Source organism: Petromyzon marinus, unplaced genomic scaffold (assembly GCF_048934315.1).
Source record: "Petromyzon marinus isolate PM22_M1 ecotype Great Lakes invasive population unplaced genomic scaffold, UKy_Petmar_22M1.pri1.0 PM_Scaffold_86, whole genome shotgun sequence".
Lineage (NCBI taxonomy): Eukaryota > Metazoa > Chordata > Hyperoartia > Petromyzontiformes > Petromyzontidae > Petromyzon > Petromyzon marinus.
The window spans coordinates 152,145-172,332 of record NW_027423695.1 but is presented as its reverse complement, the minus strand read 5'-3'; the positions used below and the strand labels follow the sequence as shown (position 1 = coordinate 172,332).

Below are 20,188 nucleotides of genomic sequence, written 5' to 3'. Positions count from 1 at the left end.
CTGCCACAGAGAGGTGTCACAGAGAGGTCACAGAGAGGTGTCACTGCCACAGAGAGGCGTCACTGTCACAGAGAGGTGTCACTGTCACAGAGAGGTGTCACTGTCACAGAGAGGTGTCACTGTCACAGAGAAGTCACAGAGAGGTGTCACTGTCACAGAGAGGTGTCACTGCCACAGAGAGGTGTCACTGCCACAGAGAGGTGTCACTGTCACAGAGAGGTGTCACTGTCACAGAGAGGTGTCACTGTCACAGAGAGGTGTCACTGTCACAGAGAGAGACGTCACTGCCACAGAGAGGTGTCACTGTCACAGAGAGGCGTCACTGTCACAGAGTGGTGTCACTGCCACAGAGAGGCGTCACTGTCACAGAGAGGCGTCACTGTCACAGAGAGGTGTCACTGTCACAGAGAGGTGTCACTGTCACAGAGAGGCGTCACTGTCACAGAGAGGTCACAGAGAGGTGTCACTGTCACAGAGAGGTGTCACTGTCACAGAGAGGCGTCACTGTCACAGAGAGGCGTCACTGCCGCAGAGAGGTGTCACTGTCACAGAGAGGTGTCACTGTCACAGAGAGGCGTCACTGTCACAGAGAGGTGTCACTGTCACAGAGAGGTGTCACTGCCACAGAGAGGTGTCACTGTCACAGAGAGGTCACAGAGAGGTGTCACTGCCACAGAGAGGTCACAGAGAGGTGTCACTGCCACAGAGAGTGCCGGGGTTAATACTGAGTGCCGGGGTGTGTGTGGGTGCGGGGGGTGGATGCGCGGTGTGTGTGGGTGTGAGGAGTTCACAAAAGTCCCATCGGTGAGCTTCTCTGGCGGACAAGGCTGCGTTGGCTGGGTCATGTAGCCCGCATGCCCAGCCACCGCATGCCTAAACAGCTTTTGTTCGGCCTGATAGAGTGGGCTAAACGGGCGCGGCACCGGCTAGAGAAGACATGGAGTGATGTGGTACAGGAGGATGTGGAGCTGAGTGGACTTGCCAATGATTGGTACCAGGGGCGGAGCCAGGATTTTCAGCCCGGGGTGACATTCAACAAATTTTAATTTCAAGAATGATTAGAGAGTCAGGCTGTTGAACTAGAGTTCAGACGATACGATTGCGGCGCGGGCGCATCGACTGGAACTGCTCCATGATTTCGTCGTTGGTGACGCCTTTTGCGACGTCGTTTTCGACGAACAGGAGCATCGCGTCAGTAAGTACTCGGCGCCCATTGTGGTATGCATTCGGGTCTTGATGTGCTTCATCGCGCTAAAGATGCGCTCGGCTGTGGCGGTGGCCACCGGTGGGGTCAACACGAGGCGCACCAGGCGGTAGACCAGGTGAAAGCCGGAATCTCCGCGGCCGCTTGTCGCCAGGTTGATGGACAGCATTGGCAGCGTGTTCACATTCTTCAGCTCTTCATCTCGCCGGATTTCCTGTTCGAAGTGTCGCAGCTGCTGCCCGAGGAGAAGCATGTCGATATTGGGAAAATCGCGCTTGTAAAAATCACAGGCCAGCTCCAGGATCTTGCTGACGTTGAACGACTCTTATCGATTGCGGGGCGATAAATGGACCGCCAGCCGCAACATCTTCATCGACTCCGCGCTGAAACGCAGATCGAGCTCGACCAGCATCTTGTCGATCAAGGCGTTAAAGAGGTCTATGTGAAACACGTGGTCGTCGGTGATGACGTAGGTGCAGCGCCGAGGACGTCCAGGGCGGGTGTAGTTCGCGTTCATGTCGACGACGGGTACCCCGTTGAGCAGATCGTCGTAGCCGTTCTCGCGCAGCTCCTTCAGCGACTCAGTGGTGCAATCGACAAGCCGCATCGCATTGACAACGTCCTGGTCCTCTTTCTGCAGCGCCACGTGCAAATCGTTCGTGATCTTAAGCAAGCGCTCCGTCAGGTGCAGGCAGAACGCGAACTTGAACGAGAACATGTCGTTGAAGAAGGCGATGAGCTTCGGCCCGTTGCTCTGCCTTGGCGCCGTCCTCTTCCACGTTCTGGATGACGACGGCAGTCGCGTTGAACATCTCAATCAGGCGGTGCAGCGAGCGCCAGAAAGACGACGACCACCTTGTGTTGCCCGCCGCCGACAACGCCGTCTCCTGATTCTGACCGCGGCCAGTGGAGACCGCCAGCTCGTCGACCAGGTCGTCCACGAGCTTCTTGTGCTCGGCGAGCGGTTGGTCGCTGCGCTTGCACGAGCCACTGGCAGCGTGGGTTATGTCCTGGACGAGGTCAAAGAACGCGGCAATGTCGGCGACGCCATTTTGTGCAGGCAGCGACGAGAGCGAGCTGCAGCTTATGCGCCCAGCAATGCGTGCAGTAGGCCACGCCGTTCATGGCCTCGATCAAGGTCTGCAAGCCAGCGATCTCGCCGCTCGTGCTCGACGCGCCATCGTATCCTTGGCCACGGCAGGTCTCAATAGGGCGCCTGCGACTCGAGAGCGGGTAGACAATGGCGCCGCAGAGGGTGGGCGCACACGCGTCCGACACGTGCTGAATGTCGACGAGTCGCTCGCGCAGGATGCCCGTACTGAGCTCGACAAAGCGGTTGACGACGACCAGCTGCTCCTTCTTGCTGACGTCACGCGACTCGTCCGCCACGATGCAATGGTACGCGTCGCCAATCTCGGCGTCGAGGCGCCGGCGCACCAGTTGAGCGTGAGCATGGATCAGGTCCTTCTGAACGTCGGGGCTGGTCACGGTCGCATTCTGCGGCGCGTTCTCCCAGGTGATGGCCACAAGCAGCAGTGCGTCGCGCTTGCGTAACATGTTGAGAATCTCCATAAAATTGCCCCGGTTAAGAGAGCCAGGCGACTCGTCGTGTCCCCGCATCGCAATGCCCCGGTTCACGCAGACGCGCATGACGTCGACGGAGGCGTCCAGGCGCTTGCGGTTGCCGTCAATGGTTTTGGCATTCTGTCGGGCCAGCCCAGCGTCGCCCGTGACGACGTGCTGCCGGGCGTTGAGAAGGTCCCTGGCCTTCTTCACGGCGATGTTGTGTGCCGACTTGTGCCCACCCTGATGCTTGAGTAGGCCGCAATTCTTGCCACCGATCTTATTCCAGGTTGAGAAGCCGGGGGAGTAGATGAATGCCGACGCAGCGTCATCTGCGCTTGACGACGGCGGGAAGCAATAGAAGCAGTAAACAGACTCGCTGATGAACGAGTACTCGAGCCAGTCGAACTGAACAAACGAAAGACGCCGTCGGGCGGCGGGCAGCGCCGCCAACGAACTTGGACGGGTATTTCAACGTCCCGGTCAGGCCAGGTTGTGGAGCCGGAGGCGGTACGAACCGTCCCGCTTGCAGATACGCGTAGCGCAATACTTGGGCATCCGACTCCGCCATCGCCGCCATCAGTGGCCTCGTGGCGGGGTCTCGATCCGGAGCGCGAACAGGCCGTAGCTGCCGCTCTTGCTCATCGGACCGTGGCGAAATCCGTTCTTCATCCGGCGGCGGCGAAGGCGAACGATCGCGCCTCCGCTGAAGGGCAGGCTCGTCTTGCGCTTTGGGAGCAGGCCGAGGACGACGCGCTAAGAAATCGGCTATACCCCGCGCCATCGGTTGGCGACACACTCTGACAATGCAGTTGCATGGAGTCCGCCAGACCGAGTGTCGTACACTTACACGCAGAATGTTTCAGATTTTCGATTATTTTTTTTCGGGGGTGACAATTGTCTACAATTGGCTCCGCCCCTGATTGGTACCAGCGGTGTCAAGATCGGCCACTTTGGAGGAGGCTCGTGAAGGACGCTACTGGGCAGTTGGAGGCAGTCGTGCTCCAACAACAACGGAGGGTGGAGGAGCGACGCTCACAACAACAAGCGGAGCGCCGGGTGGCTAAAGCACAGCAAGTTGGCACAGTAGTCATCTCAGTCAGTCGACCCGTGGCACCTGGGTCTGCCCCGTGACCTGCCAGCGAGCGTTCGACACTTCACGTGGCCTCAACGTGCACATAGCCTGGCACAAGCGTCGTGGTGACGTCACCGCCACTTAGTGGTGAATGCCGGTTGTTGTTGTTGTGTGGGTGTGGGTGCGGGGTGTGTGGGTGTGTGGGTGTGTGGGTGCGGGGTGTGGGTGTGTGTGTGGGTGTGTGTGTGTGGGTGGGTGTGTGTGTGGGTGTGTGTGGGTGTGTGTGTGGGGAGTGTTGACGTAGCGGTCGGCGCACCACACTACCAACCCGGGACCCGATAGGATGACTCAGCCTCAAATGAGTACCTGGTGTGGTGTCAACATCGCCACTGGGGAGACAAAGGCGGCCGGGCGTGGTGCTGGCCACCCACCCCATCGTGTGCCGTGCCGGTCTTCACAGGTGCTGCTCGCTAATAGCACTTGCCCCAACAGTCTGTTAAGGCTACACGGGGGATCTTTGTCTTTTGTGTGCCCAGGACACGATTTTTTACCGCGCGGCCGTGCGGCTCAGGGACCAGGGCGCCGTGATCCTGCGGCAAGCGCGAGCGGCAGCGGAGCGGATCGGCTTCAACTACGAGAGCGGCATGCACCTCCCCACGGCGCCAGCCGCTCCGCTCGCCCACGGTGGGGCACGCGGGCACAGACACACACGCACAGACACACGCACAGACACACACGCACAGACGTACGTGCACAGACGCACACACACAGACACACGCACAGACACACGCGCACTGACACACACACAGACACACGCACAGACACACGCGCACTGACACACAGACGCACACGCACAGGCACGCGCACAGACGCACACGCACAGACAGACACACACGCACAGACAGACACACGCACAGACACACACGCACAGACAGACGCACATGCATAAACACACACGCACAGACGCACACACGCAGACACGCACGCACAGACTTGCACAGAAACACACATGCACAGAAACACACGCACCTACTCAGAAATTGTACTTACACACACACACGAAGACAAAGATTTCCGGTACAGCCTTAGCATACTGTCGGGGCAAGTGCTGTTAGCGAGTAGCACCTATGAAGGCCGGCACGCCACACGAGGGGAACGGCGGCCAGCACCACGCCCGGACGCATTTGTCTCCCCAGTGGCGATGTCTACTACACACCGCACCAGGTACTCCAGTGTTGGTGGCCTTGAGCTGGAATCGAACTCCAGTAGCCAGGTTCGTAGCGCAGCACGCTAACCGCTACGCTACCGCTCCCCACACATTGCACGCACACACGCATCGTACACAGCTCAATGGGACGGGGAAACTGCGAGTTTCTCGGAGCCGGTGAAGCGAGCGTCACTGCTCTCATGTACATGTGTACGTTGAACTTCTTTCGCGCTGTACGTAGCCAACCGTGCTAATCGGAGGAGCTGGGGGGGAAGGACAACAAACTCAACACAACAACAACAACCAGCAGTTTTAAAGATCTTAGTTTATCATTCTAGATGATGATCTTAAAGCGCATCATAGCTCCCAGTGGCTTCCTAACATCGAATGTGTTCCAGACGGCCACAGAAACGCATCTGAAAGCGCCGCGCGATTTCAGGCTGGCCAAAAGCTGCTGCTGCTGCGAGGATGACCACTGGGGTTTGTGTGATGATTTTGTACGCTCCTCGACGAGATCATTAGCGTGGTGACGTTGTGGTTCATCGGCAAGGTTACATTGTCGTTCATCAGCAATGTGATGCTGTGGTTCATCAGCGAGGTGACGTACGTGGTTCATTGCCAAGGTGACGTGGTTCATTAGCGAGGTGACGTTGTGGATCATCGGCAAGGTGACGTGGTTCATCGCCAAGGTGATGTCATCAGCAATGTGACGTTGGGATTCATAAGCGAGGTGACGTTGTGGTTCATCGCCAAGGTGACGTGGTTCATCGGCAAGGTGACGTGATTCATTAGCGAGGTGACGTTGTGGTTCATCGCCAAGGTGACGTGATTCATTAGCTAGGTGACGTTGTGGTTCATCGGCAAGGTGACGTGGTTCATTAGCGAGGTGACGTTGTGGTTCATCGCCAAGGTGACGTGGTTCATCGCCAAGGTTACGTTGTGGTTCATCGGCAAGGTGACGTGGTTCATCGCCAAGGTTACGTTGTGGTTCATCGGCGAGGTGACGTTGTGGTTCATCTCACCAGCGTTTCTCCCCCCCATCCCCACCCTCCACCCCCCACCCCGGCACAGACCTCGTGGCGTCGAGGCGGGGAAGCAAGACCGGCCGCGGTGACCGCTCCCTCCACCGGGGGGGCCCGGCGCAGAGCGAGCGACACGGCGCTGCCGGTGGCGCCGCGCTGAAGCGGCGCCCGGGACGGGCGGAGGGGCCGCGGGTTCCCCGGTGCGGGGGGGGTGCCCCTCCTCCCACGACCCTCTCGGGGGGGACTCGCCGGGGCTCGGCCCGCTCGGCCTCCTCCTCTTCCTCCTCCTCGTCCTCCTCCTCGTCGTCCACCTCTTCGCCGTCGTCTTCGTCCTCCGAAGACGAGGGCGGCGGCGGCGTCGGTGCGGAGGGGCTGGAGAGAGGTGGGTGCGTGGGCACAGCGTGCGGAGCACCGTCCGTGTTGTCAGCGTGGACAGCCCCACGTGTGTCTCTGTGCGTGAGTCTGCCGTGCGTGAGTCTGCCGTGCGTGAGTCTGCTGTGAGTCTGCCATGAGTCTGCCGTGAGTCTGCCGTGCGTGAGTCTGCCGTGCGTGAGTCTGCTGTGAGTCTGCCATGAGTCTGCCGTGCGTGAGTCTGCCGTGCGTGAATCTGCTGTGAGTCCGCTGTGAGCGAGGAGGCCGCTCCCCACGCCGCTTGACTCGCGCTGGTCTTGTGCAGGCAGCGGGGGCAAGGGTCGAGCAGCAGCGCCGGGGCCACGGGGCCAGGGACCGCGGGGTCACGGCGGGGAGCGGGGTCACGGAGGGGAACGGGGTCGCGCCGGGGGCGGGGGTCGCGGGAGGGGTCGGGGTCGCGCCGGACGCCACGGTGGCAAGAGGCGGCTCGCCGACGGCGATGCCGGGTCCGCGGCGGCGGCAGCTGCAGCCTCCGTGGGTGAGTGGCTCCCGCACCAAGCCCCGTCACTCCCGGGAGGACGCGCCCGCGCGCGCTCGTGTTCCTTCTAGCGTGTTTTAACGTGTTGGTTTTGCGTGTGTGCGACTGGTTGGTGAATGGTCCCCGAAAATGTGTACATGTGTATATGCGTTTGCGTATACACGTGTACTATTAACTTCGCGACCAGGGTTTGATTCCTGCTCACGGACAACACCAGTGATGATTATCTGAACTGGTCCTGGTCCTGGGCCTCCCCTAGGTCGACTCAGCCTCAAATGAGTACCTGGTGCGGTGTGTACACATCGCCACTGGAGAAAGGCGGCTGTGCGCAGTGCTGTTAAGGCTACACGGGGGATCTTTGTCTTTTTGTATGTTTGTTCACCTGTGTGCACCGGTACATGTGTGTGTGTGTTCAGCGTTTGTGCATCTGTATGTGCCTGTGTCTTTGCGCACTCAGGAATGGTTACGCCCCTGTACGTGTGCGAGCACGCGGCCTGCGCGTGTCTCTACGTGCCCCCGTGTGTGCCTCCGGGTCCCCTGGAAGCGCACCTAGCCTGGCACAAGCGGCGCAGTGACGTCGTCGTCGTCGTAACTTAACGGTGAACGGCGGTGGCGGCCGTCGTCGTTGCGTTCCCCCCCACCTCCCGCACCCCCGCAGGCGACGGGGGCGAGCGCGTGGGCGGAGCCTCGCGGGGGCTGCTGCTAGGGGACGACGATGGGGGGGGCTCCCCGCTGGGGCCGGCGTCCCTCGGGGGGGGCTCGGCGTCGCCGGGAGGCGGCGGCTGCGGCGGCGGCGGCGGCGGCGCCGGCGGCGGAGGAGGAGGAAGTGGAGGCCGCGCGTCCGACGTGGGACGCCGAACCTTCGTGCTCTTCAGCAAGAAGAGCAAGCCCTTCCCCCTGCAGCAGCAGCAGCAGCACCAGCAGCAGCAGCAGCGCCGGTCAGCTGGTCGCGAGCGACAGAGACGAAAAGAATCTCCCTTCCTCGGTCCATTAGGGACTCGTGAGTCTGTTTAACACAGAGCAGCAGGGCTTTCGCGACCAGTATTATCCATCATGCAGTGTTTTCTTGGGTTAGATCGCCTAAATATAAATGTGTCGTTAAACCCGCCACCACCTGACACGGCCAATGAGTAAGGTTTGTCACGTACACAAAACGCGCCAATTCGTTACTAGTTCAGCACACCGGTGTGTTGGAGAGTAAACCCACCACATTTTGAATTTGCCCGAAGGCGGCCAAGCCTGGGATCTGGCCACAACACCCCACGTATTGGCCTTTATACGTCTGCATGTGAACAGCACAAGCCCCACGAGTCTGTGTAGGCTATGGGGGGGGGGGGGTGGGTCTTTGAGCGCAAGCGCGCACACACATACACGCACACACAAAGATCCCCCGTATAGCCTTAACAGACTGTAGGGGAAAGTGCCGGCACGGCACACGAGGGGGTGGGTGGCCAACACCACGCCCGGCCGCCTTTGTCTCCCCAGTGGCGATGTTTACACATCACACCAGGTACTCATTTGAGGCTGAGTCGACCTAGGGGAGGCCCAGGACCGTTTCAGATAATCGTCACTGGTGTTGGCCGTGAGCGGGAATCGAACCCGGGTCGGCAGTATCGTAGCGCAGCGCGCTAACCGCTATACTACCGCCGGACACACACATGTACACGCACACCAATACAACCGCCATTCGCCACTAAGTGACGGTGACGTCACCACGGCACCTGTACCAGGCTAGGTGCACTTTGAGGCTATCACGTGAAGTGTCGAAGGCTCGCTGCTGGCAGAAGGAAGTCACAGGACTGACCCAGCATGTGCCATGGGTAGGCTGACTGAGATGACCAGTAGATGCACACCAGCTGTACTCCCTACTGTGCCAACTTGCTGCATGTTAGCCGCCTGGTGCTCCGCTTGTTGTTGTGAGCGTCGCTCCTCCGCCCTCCGTTGTTGCTGGAGGGCGACTGCCTCCAATTGCTCAGTAGCGTCCTTCACGAGCCTCCTCCAGGGAGGCTGATCCTGCCACCGCTGGTACCAGTCATCAGCAAGTCTACTCAGCTCCACATCCTCCCGTACTGCATCAGACCATCTCTTCTCCAGCCCATATCGTGGCCGTTTAGCCCCCCTCCATGCGGACAAACACAAGCTGCTTGGGCATGCTATTGCTTGGCATGCGGGCTACATGACCCAGCCAACGCAGCCTTGCCTGCCGGAGGAGCGCACTGATGGGAATGTGTCCATATCTTTCAAGGATTTGTGACCTCACAAAATCCGGTCTGGTTAAATCCAGGATGGATCGTAGGCAAGCCAGCGTGAAGGTTTATAACCGGCGCAGATGTTCCATTAAAGGGGTCCACGTTTCGCAAGTGTAGAGAAGGGAGGGAATGACTGTGGCCGAGAAGACCCGAAGCTTCGTGCAGAGCGACAGACCAGGTAGCTTCCACACAGCGTTACGCAGCCGATGAAAAGATAATGCCGCCCGACTGATTTAAACGAGTGGATTTAGCCGTACTATCATTTGCGTAAAGCACACACGCACGCAATGCCCCGGCTGTACGAATTTTCACTGGTGAGTCGTCGACGACGCCGTGTTGATTCCCGCTTGACCCCGTGGCGCAGGCCTGGACGTCCCCCCAAGCACCGTGAGTCCAGCGGAGCGGCGGGGCCGCCGGCGGGTCCCGGACCGGGCCAGGCCTCGTCCTCGTCGTCCACCTCGTCCGTGGGCGGCCCGGGAGGGCCGGGGTGCGTTCCCGCGGGCGCCGCGGCCGCGGTCTCCGCGCCGCCGGGCTCCGCGCCGCCGGGCCCTCGGAAGCGCCCTCGCAGCAGCTCCAGCTCGGAGAGCGACAGCGACGGGTCATCGTGCCGCCTCTCGCACGCCGGTACCGCCCTCGCCAGCCACAATCACACACACACACACACGCCGTCGTCACACACGCTGTCGTCACACACGCACCGTCACACACACACCGTCACACACACACACCGTCACACACACACACCGTCACACACACACCGTCACACACACACCGTCACACACACACCGTCACACACACGCCGTCGTCACACACGCCGTCGTCACACACGCTGTCGTCGCACACGCCGTCGTCACACACGCCGTCGTCACACACGCCGTCGTCACACACGCCGTCGTCACACACGCCGTCGTCACACACGCTGTCGTCACACACACGCCGTTGTCACACACACACACCGTCACACACACACCGTCACACACACACCGTCGTCACACACACCGTCACACACACACCGTCACACACACACCGTCACACACACACTGTTGTCACACACACACTGTTGTCACACACACACCGTCACACACACACCGTTGTCACACACACACCGTCGTCACGCACGCCGTCGTCACACACACACCGTCGTCACACACACACCGTCGTCACACACACCGTTGTCACACACACACCGTCGTCACACACACACCGTCACACACACACTGTTGTCACACACACACCGTTGTCACACACACACCGTTGTCACACACACCGTTGTCACACACACACTGTTGTCACACACACACTGTTGTCACACACACACTGTTGTCACACACACACTGTTGTCACACACGCCGTTGTCACACACACCACCGTCACACACGCGCACAAACGCCATTGTCATACACCGCCATCACACACACACACGCTGTCGTCACACACGCCGTCGTCACACACGCCGTCGTCACACACGCTGTCGTCACACACACGCCGTTGTCACACACACACACCGTCACACACACACCGTCACACACACACCGTCGTCACACACACCGTCACACACACACCGTCACACACACACCGTCACACACACACTGTTGTCACACACACACTGTTGTCACACACACACCGTTGTCACACACACACCGTTGTCACACACACACCGTCGTCACGCACGCCGTCGTCACACACACACCGTCGTCACACACACACCGTCGTCACACACACCGTTGTCACACACACACCGTCGTCACACACACACCGTCACACACACACTGTTGTCACACACACACCGTTGTCACACACACACCGTTGTCACACACACCGTTGTCACACACACACTGTTGTCACACACACACTGTTGTCACACACACACTGTTGTCACACACACACTGTTGTCACACACGCCGTTGTCACACACACCACCGTCACACACGCGCACAAACGCCATTGTCATACACCGCCATCACACACACACACGCTGTCGTCACACACGCACCGTCACACACACACCGTCACACACACACACCGTCACACACACACCGTCACACACACACCGTCACACACACACCGTCACACACACGCCGTCGTCACACACGCCGTCGTCACACACGCTGTCGTCACACACGCACCGTCACACACACACCGTCACACACACACACCGTCACACACACACCGTCACACACACACCGTCACACACACACCGTCACACACACGCCGTCGTCACACACGCCGTCGTCACACACGCTGTCGTCACACACGCCGTCGTCACACACGCCGTCGTCACACACGCCGTCGTCACACACGCCGTCGTCACACACGCCGTCGTCACACACACGCCGTTGTCACACACACACACCGTCACACACACACCGTCACACACACACCGTCGTCACACACACCGTCACACACACACCGTCACACACACACCGTCACACACACACTGTTGTCACACACACACTGTTGTCACACACACACCGTCACACACACACCGTTGTCACACACACACCGTCGTCACGCACGCCGTCGTCACACACACACCGTCGTCACACACACACCGTCGTCACACACATCGTTGTCACACACACACCGTCGTCACACACACACCGTCACACACACACTGTTGTCACACACACACCGTTGTCACACACACACCGTTGTCACACACACCGTTGTCACACACACACTGTTGTCACACACACACTGTTGTCACACACACACTGTTGTCACACACACACTGTTGTCACACACGCCGTTGTCACACACACCACCGTCACACACGCGCACAAACGCCATTGTCATACACCGCCATCACACACACACACGCCGTCGTTACACACGCACACACACCCACCTCCGTCACACACACATGCACCGCTCTCTTAACCTCCATCACCACTGGCGACACTGCATTCACGACAGAGCCGTACTCCTTTGCACTCGTCCACGTCCGTGCTGTCCGTAAGGGAGGCCGCGCCCGTGCCGTCCATGCGTCTAGGCGCAGACGAGGGCTTCGAGTGCATTGCCCAGGACGCCAACACGCAGAGCTTCCTGATCTACCGGCACAAGCAGAGCAGCTCCGACTCGGAGTCCACAACCAGCTCCTCCAGCAGCGCCGCCACCGACAACACGAGGCACGTGCGGCGCACGCGACCGTCGCGGAGTGGCGGTGGAGCGGTTAGCGCGTTGCACCGCGAAGCCAGCTGGCCCGAGTTCGAATCCCTGCCGCGGGTAACGTCCGCAATGGTCGCTCCTGGCCCCCCTGCCACTTCCACCGACCCGCGCCGATCGTGGGCGTGGCGAAGTATGGTCAAAGTCAACTCGCCTAAGCAACGTGGCGTTGGGGGAGGCCTTCGCCTGGCAACGGTTTGACGACTATACATCCGGCCAGGTGGCGCAGCGGGAGAGCGAGCGGCTCGCCCCATCGCAAGGTGGCGAGTTCAACTCTCGGGTTTGGTGGTCGATCAAACGGAGTACCGCCGTGCGGGGGGCGTCAACGGCGGTTGTTGACCTGTGGCCCGGCCTTGCCGCCCGTGGCGCCACAGCTCTTGGGTTACCGGCGTCGCTGGCGCCTTTTGCCGTGCGACGTAACAGCGGCGGGTCGTGACGCCCGCCCACTTCCTGGCGTCTCTGTCTCTCCGTTTCTGCAGCGCGTCCCCAGACAAGCAGAGCCGAGGCAAGGCCAGCTTCTCTCGGGTGAACTTCACCGAGGACAGCAGCGACGAGACCTCGGGCTCCGACAACGAGACAGCCGGGGGCGCCGGCGGCGGCGGCGACTCTGGTATGCGCGGCTCAGCGCGTAGGGGCAGGAAGAGGAGAGGAGGAGGGGGAAGACGAGGAGGGGGAGGAGGAGGGGGAGGAGGAGGAGGAGGGGGAGGAGAAGGGCAGGAGGAGGAGTAGAGGGGGGGAGAAGGAGAGGTGGGGGGAGGAGAGGGAGGATGAGGCGATGAGGCCAAGGTGTGCCGGTCAGTGTCGTGGCTCGAATTTGAAAAATCACCCACAGATTGAGTGTGTTGAACTTCTGGTACGCGCGCACCTGGTAGCACGGTTAGGAAACGTTGCGCAATCATCGCCTCCCGAGGTTTTGCTAGGTAAATAAGCGTAACAACAACAAATAATTGTAACAACAACAATAATAACAATGCTGGGCTCCAGGGCGAGGTTGGATGAACCCACCTCTCCCAAAGCGTCTGTCCGGTCAGCGTGGAAGAGGAATCTTCCGCCGGGAATGGTGCGAGCGAGAAAAGGGCTGCGCCTTTACCTTTTTTTACAGTGGGTTGGAGGGGGGGGGACTCCCGCGTCGCACGCCACCGCACGACGCCACCGCACCATGCCACACGACACCGCACAATGCCACACGACACCGCACCATGCCACACGACACCGCACCATGCCACACGACACCGCACCATGCCACACGACACCGCACCATGCCACACGACACCGCACCATGCCACACGACACCGCACCATGCCACACGACACCTCACCATGCCACACGACGCCACCGCACGACGCGCCGCTGAGTGTCGCGGTGCCGAGCGTCGCTCCTGCCGTGCCGTCCCCGCAGGTGGCAAGGGGCTGCCGTGCGCCAGCTGGGACTACGACGATGATGACGACGACGACACCCCACTGGAGGCGCTTGACCTCGTGTGGGCCAAGTGCCGTGGCTATCCCTCGTACCCGGCACTGGTGAGCGGGTGGGGGGGGGGGGCACCGCGTGGGATCGCGTGCGCGCATGTGTGTGCCTGCCTGTACGCGTGTGTGCATGTGTGCGTGTACGCGTGTGTGTGCGTGTACGCGTGTGTGCGTGTACGCGTGTGTGCGTGTACGCGTGTGTGCGTGTACGCGTGTGTGCGTGTGTGCGTGTGTGCGTGTGTGTGCGTGTGTGCGTGTACGCGTGTGTGTGCGTGTACGCGTGTGTGCGTGTACGCGCGTGTGCGTGTACGGGTGTGTGCGTGTATGCGTGCGTGTGCGTGCGCGTGCGTGTTCGCATGCGTGGCGGGGGGGGGGGTCTTTTTACACACGCGACCGTGCGTCTCGCTCGTTTTGTTCCTTTTGTTCCTCGTTAATCGTATTTTTGTAGATTCCCTTTCTCCTGCTGACATCTGCATTTCATTTGACTGCGTTCCGGAAACCGCAGCTGTCGCGACGTTTGCCGTCAAGATTATTTGATTCGGTGAATGGGTTTGCGTTTGGACGGACGTTTGTCGCGGTGTTTACTCTGTCCGAATTTTGAAGGACTCTGCATTCTGCGGTGTTTGCCAGCGTTTACGACGCTCGAGCCCGCATCGCAACGCGTCACGATATTGTCGCGACGCTCCGCCCCCGGCCGTAATTCGTTGCCGTTGGCTGTGCCAACGAGACGAGGCCGCCCCCGTTCGTATGGAGCGACCTCTCCCTTCACGTGGGGGGTGATGGCGTACGTGCGTCTGTGTGTCCGTGCGTGCGTGTGTGTGTCCGTGCGTGTGTGTGTCCGTGCGTGTGTGTGTCCGTGTGTGCGTCGTAGATCATCGACCCCAAGATGCCGCGTGAAGGCTTCCTGCACAACGGCGTGCCCATCCCCGTGCCGCCCCTCGACGTGCTCAAGCTGGGCGAGACGCGCATCATGGAGGCCACGGAGCCCCTCTTCCTTGTCCTCTTCTTTGACAACAAGCGCACCTGGTACGCACGCACGCACCACGCTTCTGGTACGCACACACGCACCTGGTACGTGGGCACGCACGCACCTGGTACACACATACACCTGGTACACACACACCTGGTACGCACATACACCTGGTACACACATACACCTGGTACACACATACACCTGGCACACACACCTGGTACACACATACACCTGGTACACACACACCTGGTACGCACGCACCTGGTACACACGCACCTGGTACACACATACACCTGGTACACACACCTGGTACGCACGCACCTGGTACACACATACACCTGGTACACGCACACCTGGTACGCACGCACCTGGTACACACATACACCTGGTACACACATACACCTGGTACACACACACACCTGGTACACACACACACCTGGTACACACACACACCTGGTACACACACACACCTGGTACACACACACCTGGTACACAGACACACCTGGTACACACATACACCTGGTACACACATACACCTGGTACACACATACACCTGGTACACACGCACCTGGTACACACACACCTGGTACACACACACCTGGTACACACACACACCTGGTACACACACACACACTTGGTACACACACACACCTGGTACACACATACACCTGGTACACACATACACCTGGTACGCACGCACCTGGCACGCACGCACCTGGTACACACGTACACCTGGTACGCACGCACCTGGCATGCACGCACCTGGTACACACATACACCTGGTACACACATACACCTGGTACACACACACCTGGTACGCACATACACCTGGTACACACACCTGGTACGCACGCACGAGTAGCCACAGGGAGACCACCCCAGGCCGGGGGGCGACAAGGGGGCAGTTGAACGTCAACCCTGTTGAGTCTTCCACCACGGTTGTTTCTTGGCGTGAGACTGAGGCAATTCCACGCCGCCTGGCGTCAATCCTCACGATGACGACGACGTTGTTCTTATTCACGGTCGAGCCGTCAATCTGCGTGGCACAGCAGGCTCTGTGTCCTACCGTGGAATGGCCCTGTTACCGACATGGCTCAGGAGGTATCGGAGAAGCCGTTCTTTAACTCCCGGTAATAACCACGTTGCTACAGAGCGAACATTCTGCCTCAATTGAACCGTACGGCGGGACCCCGGTGTCCCGAATAAACAGAAGTCAAAATCGTAATTTATCAATTTATTTTTGGCGACTCCATCTCACGGTGCACATAAACGCCACGACCCACCTCGGGCACCGTCTCGCTCGCTCGCTCGCTCGCTGCTGGACGTCTCCAAGGATTCCGCTTTTAACAGTGCTGTTTGTTGCTGGCTGCTTGGCGTTTTGGCCCTTTGGGCCAGTCCTTCAGCAACCGTGTTAATTATAAATCTTTTTAGATTAATGAGATACAAAATGGCTTCAAATGACGTGTGATGGATTGCTTCAGTGGCTCCGTTAAGAGTGTTAACTGAAAATTACCAAGTTCACAATAGACCTGGTAAATGTCTCGGCTCGTGCGTGTCTGTGTTTGCGTCTGTGTGAAGCGTGTGTGCGGTGGTGTGTGTGTGTGGAGTATGTGTGTGTGCGGTGGTGTGTGGCGTGTGTGTGTGCGGTGGTGTGTGGCGTGTGTGTGTGCGGTGGTGTGTGGCGTGTGTGTGTGCGGTGGTGTGTGGCGTGTGTGTGTGCGGTGGTGTGTGGCGTTTGTGTGTGGCGTGTACGTGCGGTGGTGTGTGCGGTGATGTGTGGCGTGTGTGTGTGTGGCATGTGTATGTGCGGTGGTGTGTGTGCGGTGGTTTGTGGCGTGTGTGGGTGGTGTGTGGCGTGTGTGTGTGGCGTGTGCGTGCGGCTGCACTATGAACCTGGCGACCCGGGTTCGATTCCAGCTCACGGCCAACACCAGTGACGATCATGTGGACCAGTCCTGTGTATGAACAACAGCACTGGAGAGACAAAGGCAGCCAGGCGTGGTGCTGGCCCCCACCCCCTTATGTGCCATACCAGCCTTCGTAGGTGCTGCTCGCTAACAGCTCTTGCCCCAACAGTCTGTATGGGTATAGAGGGGAATCCTTTTCCTTGCTGCTGGTGGTGGAGATGTTGATGGTGATGCTGATGGTGGTTGTGATGTTGGTGGAGATGCTGGTAGTGATGATGGTAGTGGTGGTGATGATGGCGGTAATGACGATGGTGGTGGTGGTGATGATGATGGTGGCAATGATGGTGGTGGTGACGGTGGTGGTTGTGACAGTGGTGGTGATGATGGTGGTAATGACGATGGTGGTGGTGGTGGTGGTGGTGATGGTGGTGGTGGTGGTGATGATGACGTTAATGATGATGGTGGTGGTGATGATGTTGGTGGTGGTGATGATGATGGTGGTGATGATGATGGTGGTAGTGACGGTGGCGGTACGCGACACGGAGCCACCTTCCTCACGTTCCCCTCCGTGCGCTGACGGCCATGACGCCGCCCTCGTGTGCCCCCCCCCCTCCCCACCGCGTGCGCGCAGGCAGTGGCTGCCCCGCTCCAAGCTGGTGGCCCTGGGCGTGGAGCAGGCCATCGACAAGGCCAAGATGCTGGAGGGACGCAAATCCAACATCCGCAAGTCGGTGCATGTGGCGTACGAGCGCGCCATGTTGCACCGCAGTAAGGTGACGCGGGGCGACCCCACGTCCGACTCCAGCGACTCCGACTGACGCCCGACCCCCCCCCACCACCCACCCACCGCGTCTCCCTCTGCGGATGTCGTCAGGGGGGGGGAGGGGGCGACGGAGGAGAAGCGGCGGCGGCGACGTTTGCACCTCCTCCTCCGCCGGCGGCAGCGGCGACGACGCTCGAGCGACCGTAACGGGACGAAAGCCTTTGGGGGTTTCTTTTCCACCCCGATATGCAAAATGTCTCGGAAGTGCCCGCACGCAACTCCACGTGCGGTGGAGGTGGCGGGCCGGGTCGGGGGGGCTGGGGGGCGACGTCGATGAAAGGATTCGGGGGCTGCGGAGGTGCCCCCCCGCCCCCGCCACCGTGTGTGCATGTGAGCACCCGCGAGGAACGAGAGAGCGGATGAAGCGACCGCATCCCCCGGAGCGGCGGTGAAACCCGAGCCGGCGAGGCCCGGAGGGGAGCGGGGTGGACGCCGGGGTGGAGAGCCGCCGGCGCCGGAGCGGCCGCGCCCGGCGTGCAGCCGAGTGAAATCGTGGAACGGGGCCCGGCGGTCGAGCGGCCGTGGAGCGAGGCCGCCTGCGTAGGCTGTCGCGGCGACGACGGTGGCGCGGGGCAAACGTCGCTCCGACGGAGGGGCGGCGGCGGCGGCGAGTCGAGAACAGGGTAGCCGGGGGATCGAGGGCGCGGACGGAGGCCGTCGCGGTCGGGACGGTGACGGGGGACGGGGAGCCGACGGGAGAGAAGCGGCCGGACTGAGCGGGCTGCGGCGGGCGTGGGCGGTTTGCCCGAGGCCGGAGTGGACGCGGGCGGCCGTGGCCGCAGGGCCCCCTTCCTGCGAGGCGGGAGCAGGGGGGCCGCTGGCCCCGTCTCGGACGGGACGCTCGTCGCGTGCGTCGCCCCGTTGGTGTTGCGTTTCGTTTCCTGGCTGTGGCGTCGCGAGGGGGCCCCCAGCGGTGGCCGCTCCGCACCGACCGGTCCTCGTGGTTCCGTCCCCACGACGCGGACTTCAATAAATCGTGCTCCTCGATGGTGCAGCCTCTTGCGGTTTCTTGCCGGTTCACTCCTGCGGGTTCATGCGGTTCACTACTGCGGGTTCACGTGATTCAATCCTGCGGGTTCATGCGGTACACTCTTGCGGATTCCTGCTGGTTCATGTGGTTCACTCCTGCGGTTTCAAGCGGTTCACTCCTGCGGGTTCATGTGGTTCACTCCTGTTGGTGCATGTGGTTCACTCCTGCTGGTGCATGTGGTTCACTCCTGCTGGTGCATGTGGTTCACTCCTGCTGGTTTGTGGTTCACTCCTGCGGTTTCAAGCGGTTTAATCCTGCTGGTTCATGTGGTTCACTCCTGTTGGTGCATGCGGTTCACTCCTGCTGGTTCATGTGGTTCACTCCTGTTGGTGCATGCGGTTCACTCCTGCGATTTCAAGCGGTTCACTCCTGCTGGTTCTTGCCTGTTCACTCCTGCTGGTTCATGCGGTTCACTCCTGCTGGTTCATGTGGTTCACTCCTGCTGGTTCATGCGGTTCACTCCTGCTGGTTCATGTGGTTCACTCCTGCTGGTGCATATGGTTCACTCCTGCGGGTTCATGCGGTTCACTCCTGCGGGCTTCTCTGGGGGCTCGTGGAGCCACACGAAGGCACACCACCGGCACGGTGCAGAGTGCAGGAGGCTCAGCGGGAGGTTTCGGTGCCCAACCCACGCTGCTGTTGAACATTTCGTCCGAACTCACGAGTGTGTGTGGAGACGTCTGTTCTCAGGGCAGTTCTCTATCTGCGCTGCGTTCACCTGCGCTTCATTGAACTGTCAATGTCCCTCGCCTCCGCTGCAACCGGAATCCACTGCTTGCAGCACGTGACTTGGGCTAAGCCAGGGTCGAGCCTGGCGAGTGTTGAGGCGGGGGAGGAGGCTGCGTGGCGATGCCAAGGGCTTGGTGGCCGCCATGTCGCCAGGAATTCTCAATCCAGGGATGCACACCTGTCAATCCCTTATCGGTGACTACTTTGTTACAGGCCAATTCACACCTTAGACATCTCAACGTTCATCCTACAAAGTCCCGTCACAAGGGAGAAAGACAAACAAATAGACAACAAAAATAGATATATACTGTATATTTTTGCCCGTATTCAAATGGCTATAAGCAGTATGGAGCTGAAAAATGTTATTTCCCTGTACAAGAATACGGGTAAACCGTATGGGTTGACGGATATGAGAATGGATTCTTGAATCCATCCCTTGTGCGGTGCTCATGACTCGAATATGTCAAAGCCAGGCTGTACGTTTTTATTTTATTTTAATGTACCAAGTAAGGCCTCACCCACCATTGAGTTGCAACGGAGTCGCCCTCCTTCAGAAGCCAACCCTGGCCGTCACCAATTGGCAGCAGCTCAACGATAGTGGCGGCTCGCCGTCGCCGCCTCTGCCGCAGTGTAAACGTCCCCCGGTGTTGTGGCGTTCCCACCCCGTGACCCTGCGGGACATCTGTGGAAAAGAGCTTTGTAGCTCATCGGATTCCTTCCGCACCATGAATAATGATTCTGAAGCAACGCGTCTCGGGACCCCGTGACGCTTTCCTCTGGGATTGATTGAAGAGCATTGCGATTCCCTTTCCACACGCAGTGACCAGCGCGGTGAAGTATGGTCAAAACAACCCGGGACAGCTGACTCTCCGTCCGGAGGCCGCTA

At 59.9% G+C, this 20,188-nt stretch overlaps 1 protein-coding gene across 1 annotated transcript; it reads left to right on the top strand.

Annotated features, from left to right (window-relative positions):
• Window positions 1-4,486: 4,486 nt before the first annotated feature.
• Window positions 4,487-18,530, top strand: LOC142923894 (uncharacterized). Its single transcript, XM_076064881.1, has 10 exons — window positions 4,487-4,526; window positions 6,121-6,453; window positions 6,748-6,960; window positions 7,619-7,898; window positions 9,574-9,833; window positions 12,202-12,337; window positions 12,854-12,984; window positions 13,773-13,894; window positions 14,712-14,866; window positions 17,352-18,530. Exons 1-10 carry the CDS (start codon window positions 4,487-4,489, stop codon window positions 17,536-17,538), a joined length of 1,857 nt encoding a protein of 618 aa, XP_075920996.1. The 3' UTR covers window positions 17,539-18,530.
• Window positions 18,531-20,188: the final 1,658 nt, after the last annotated feature.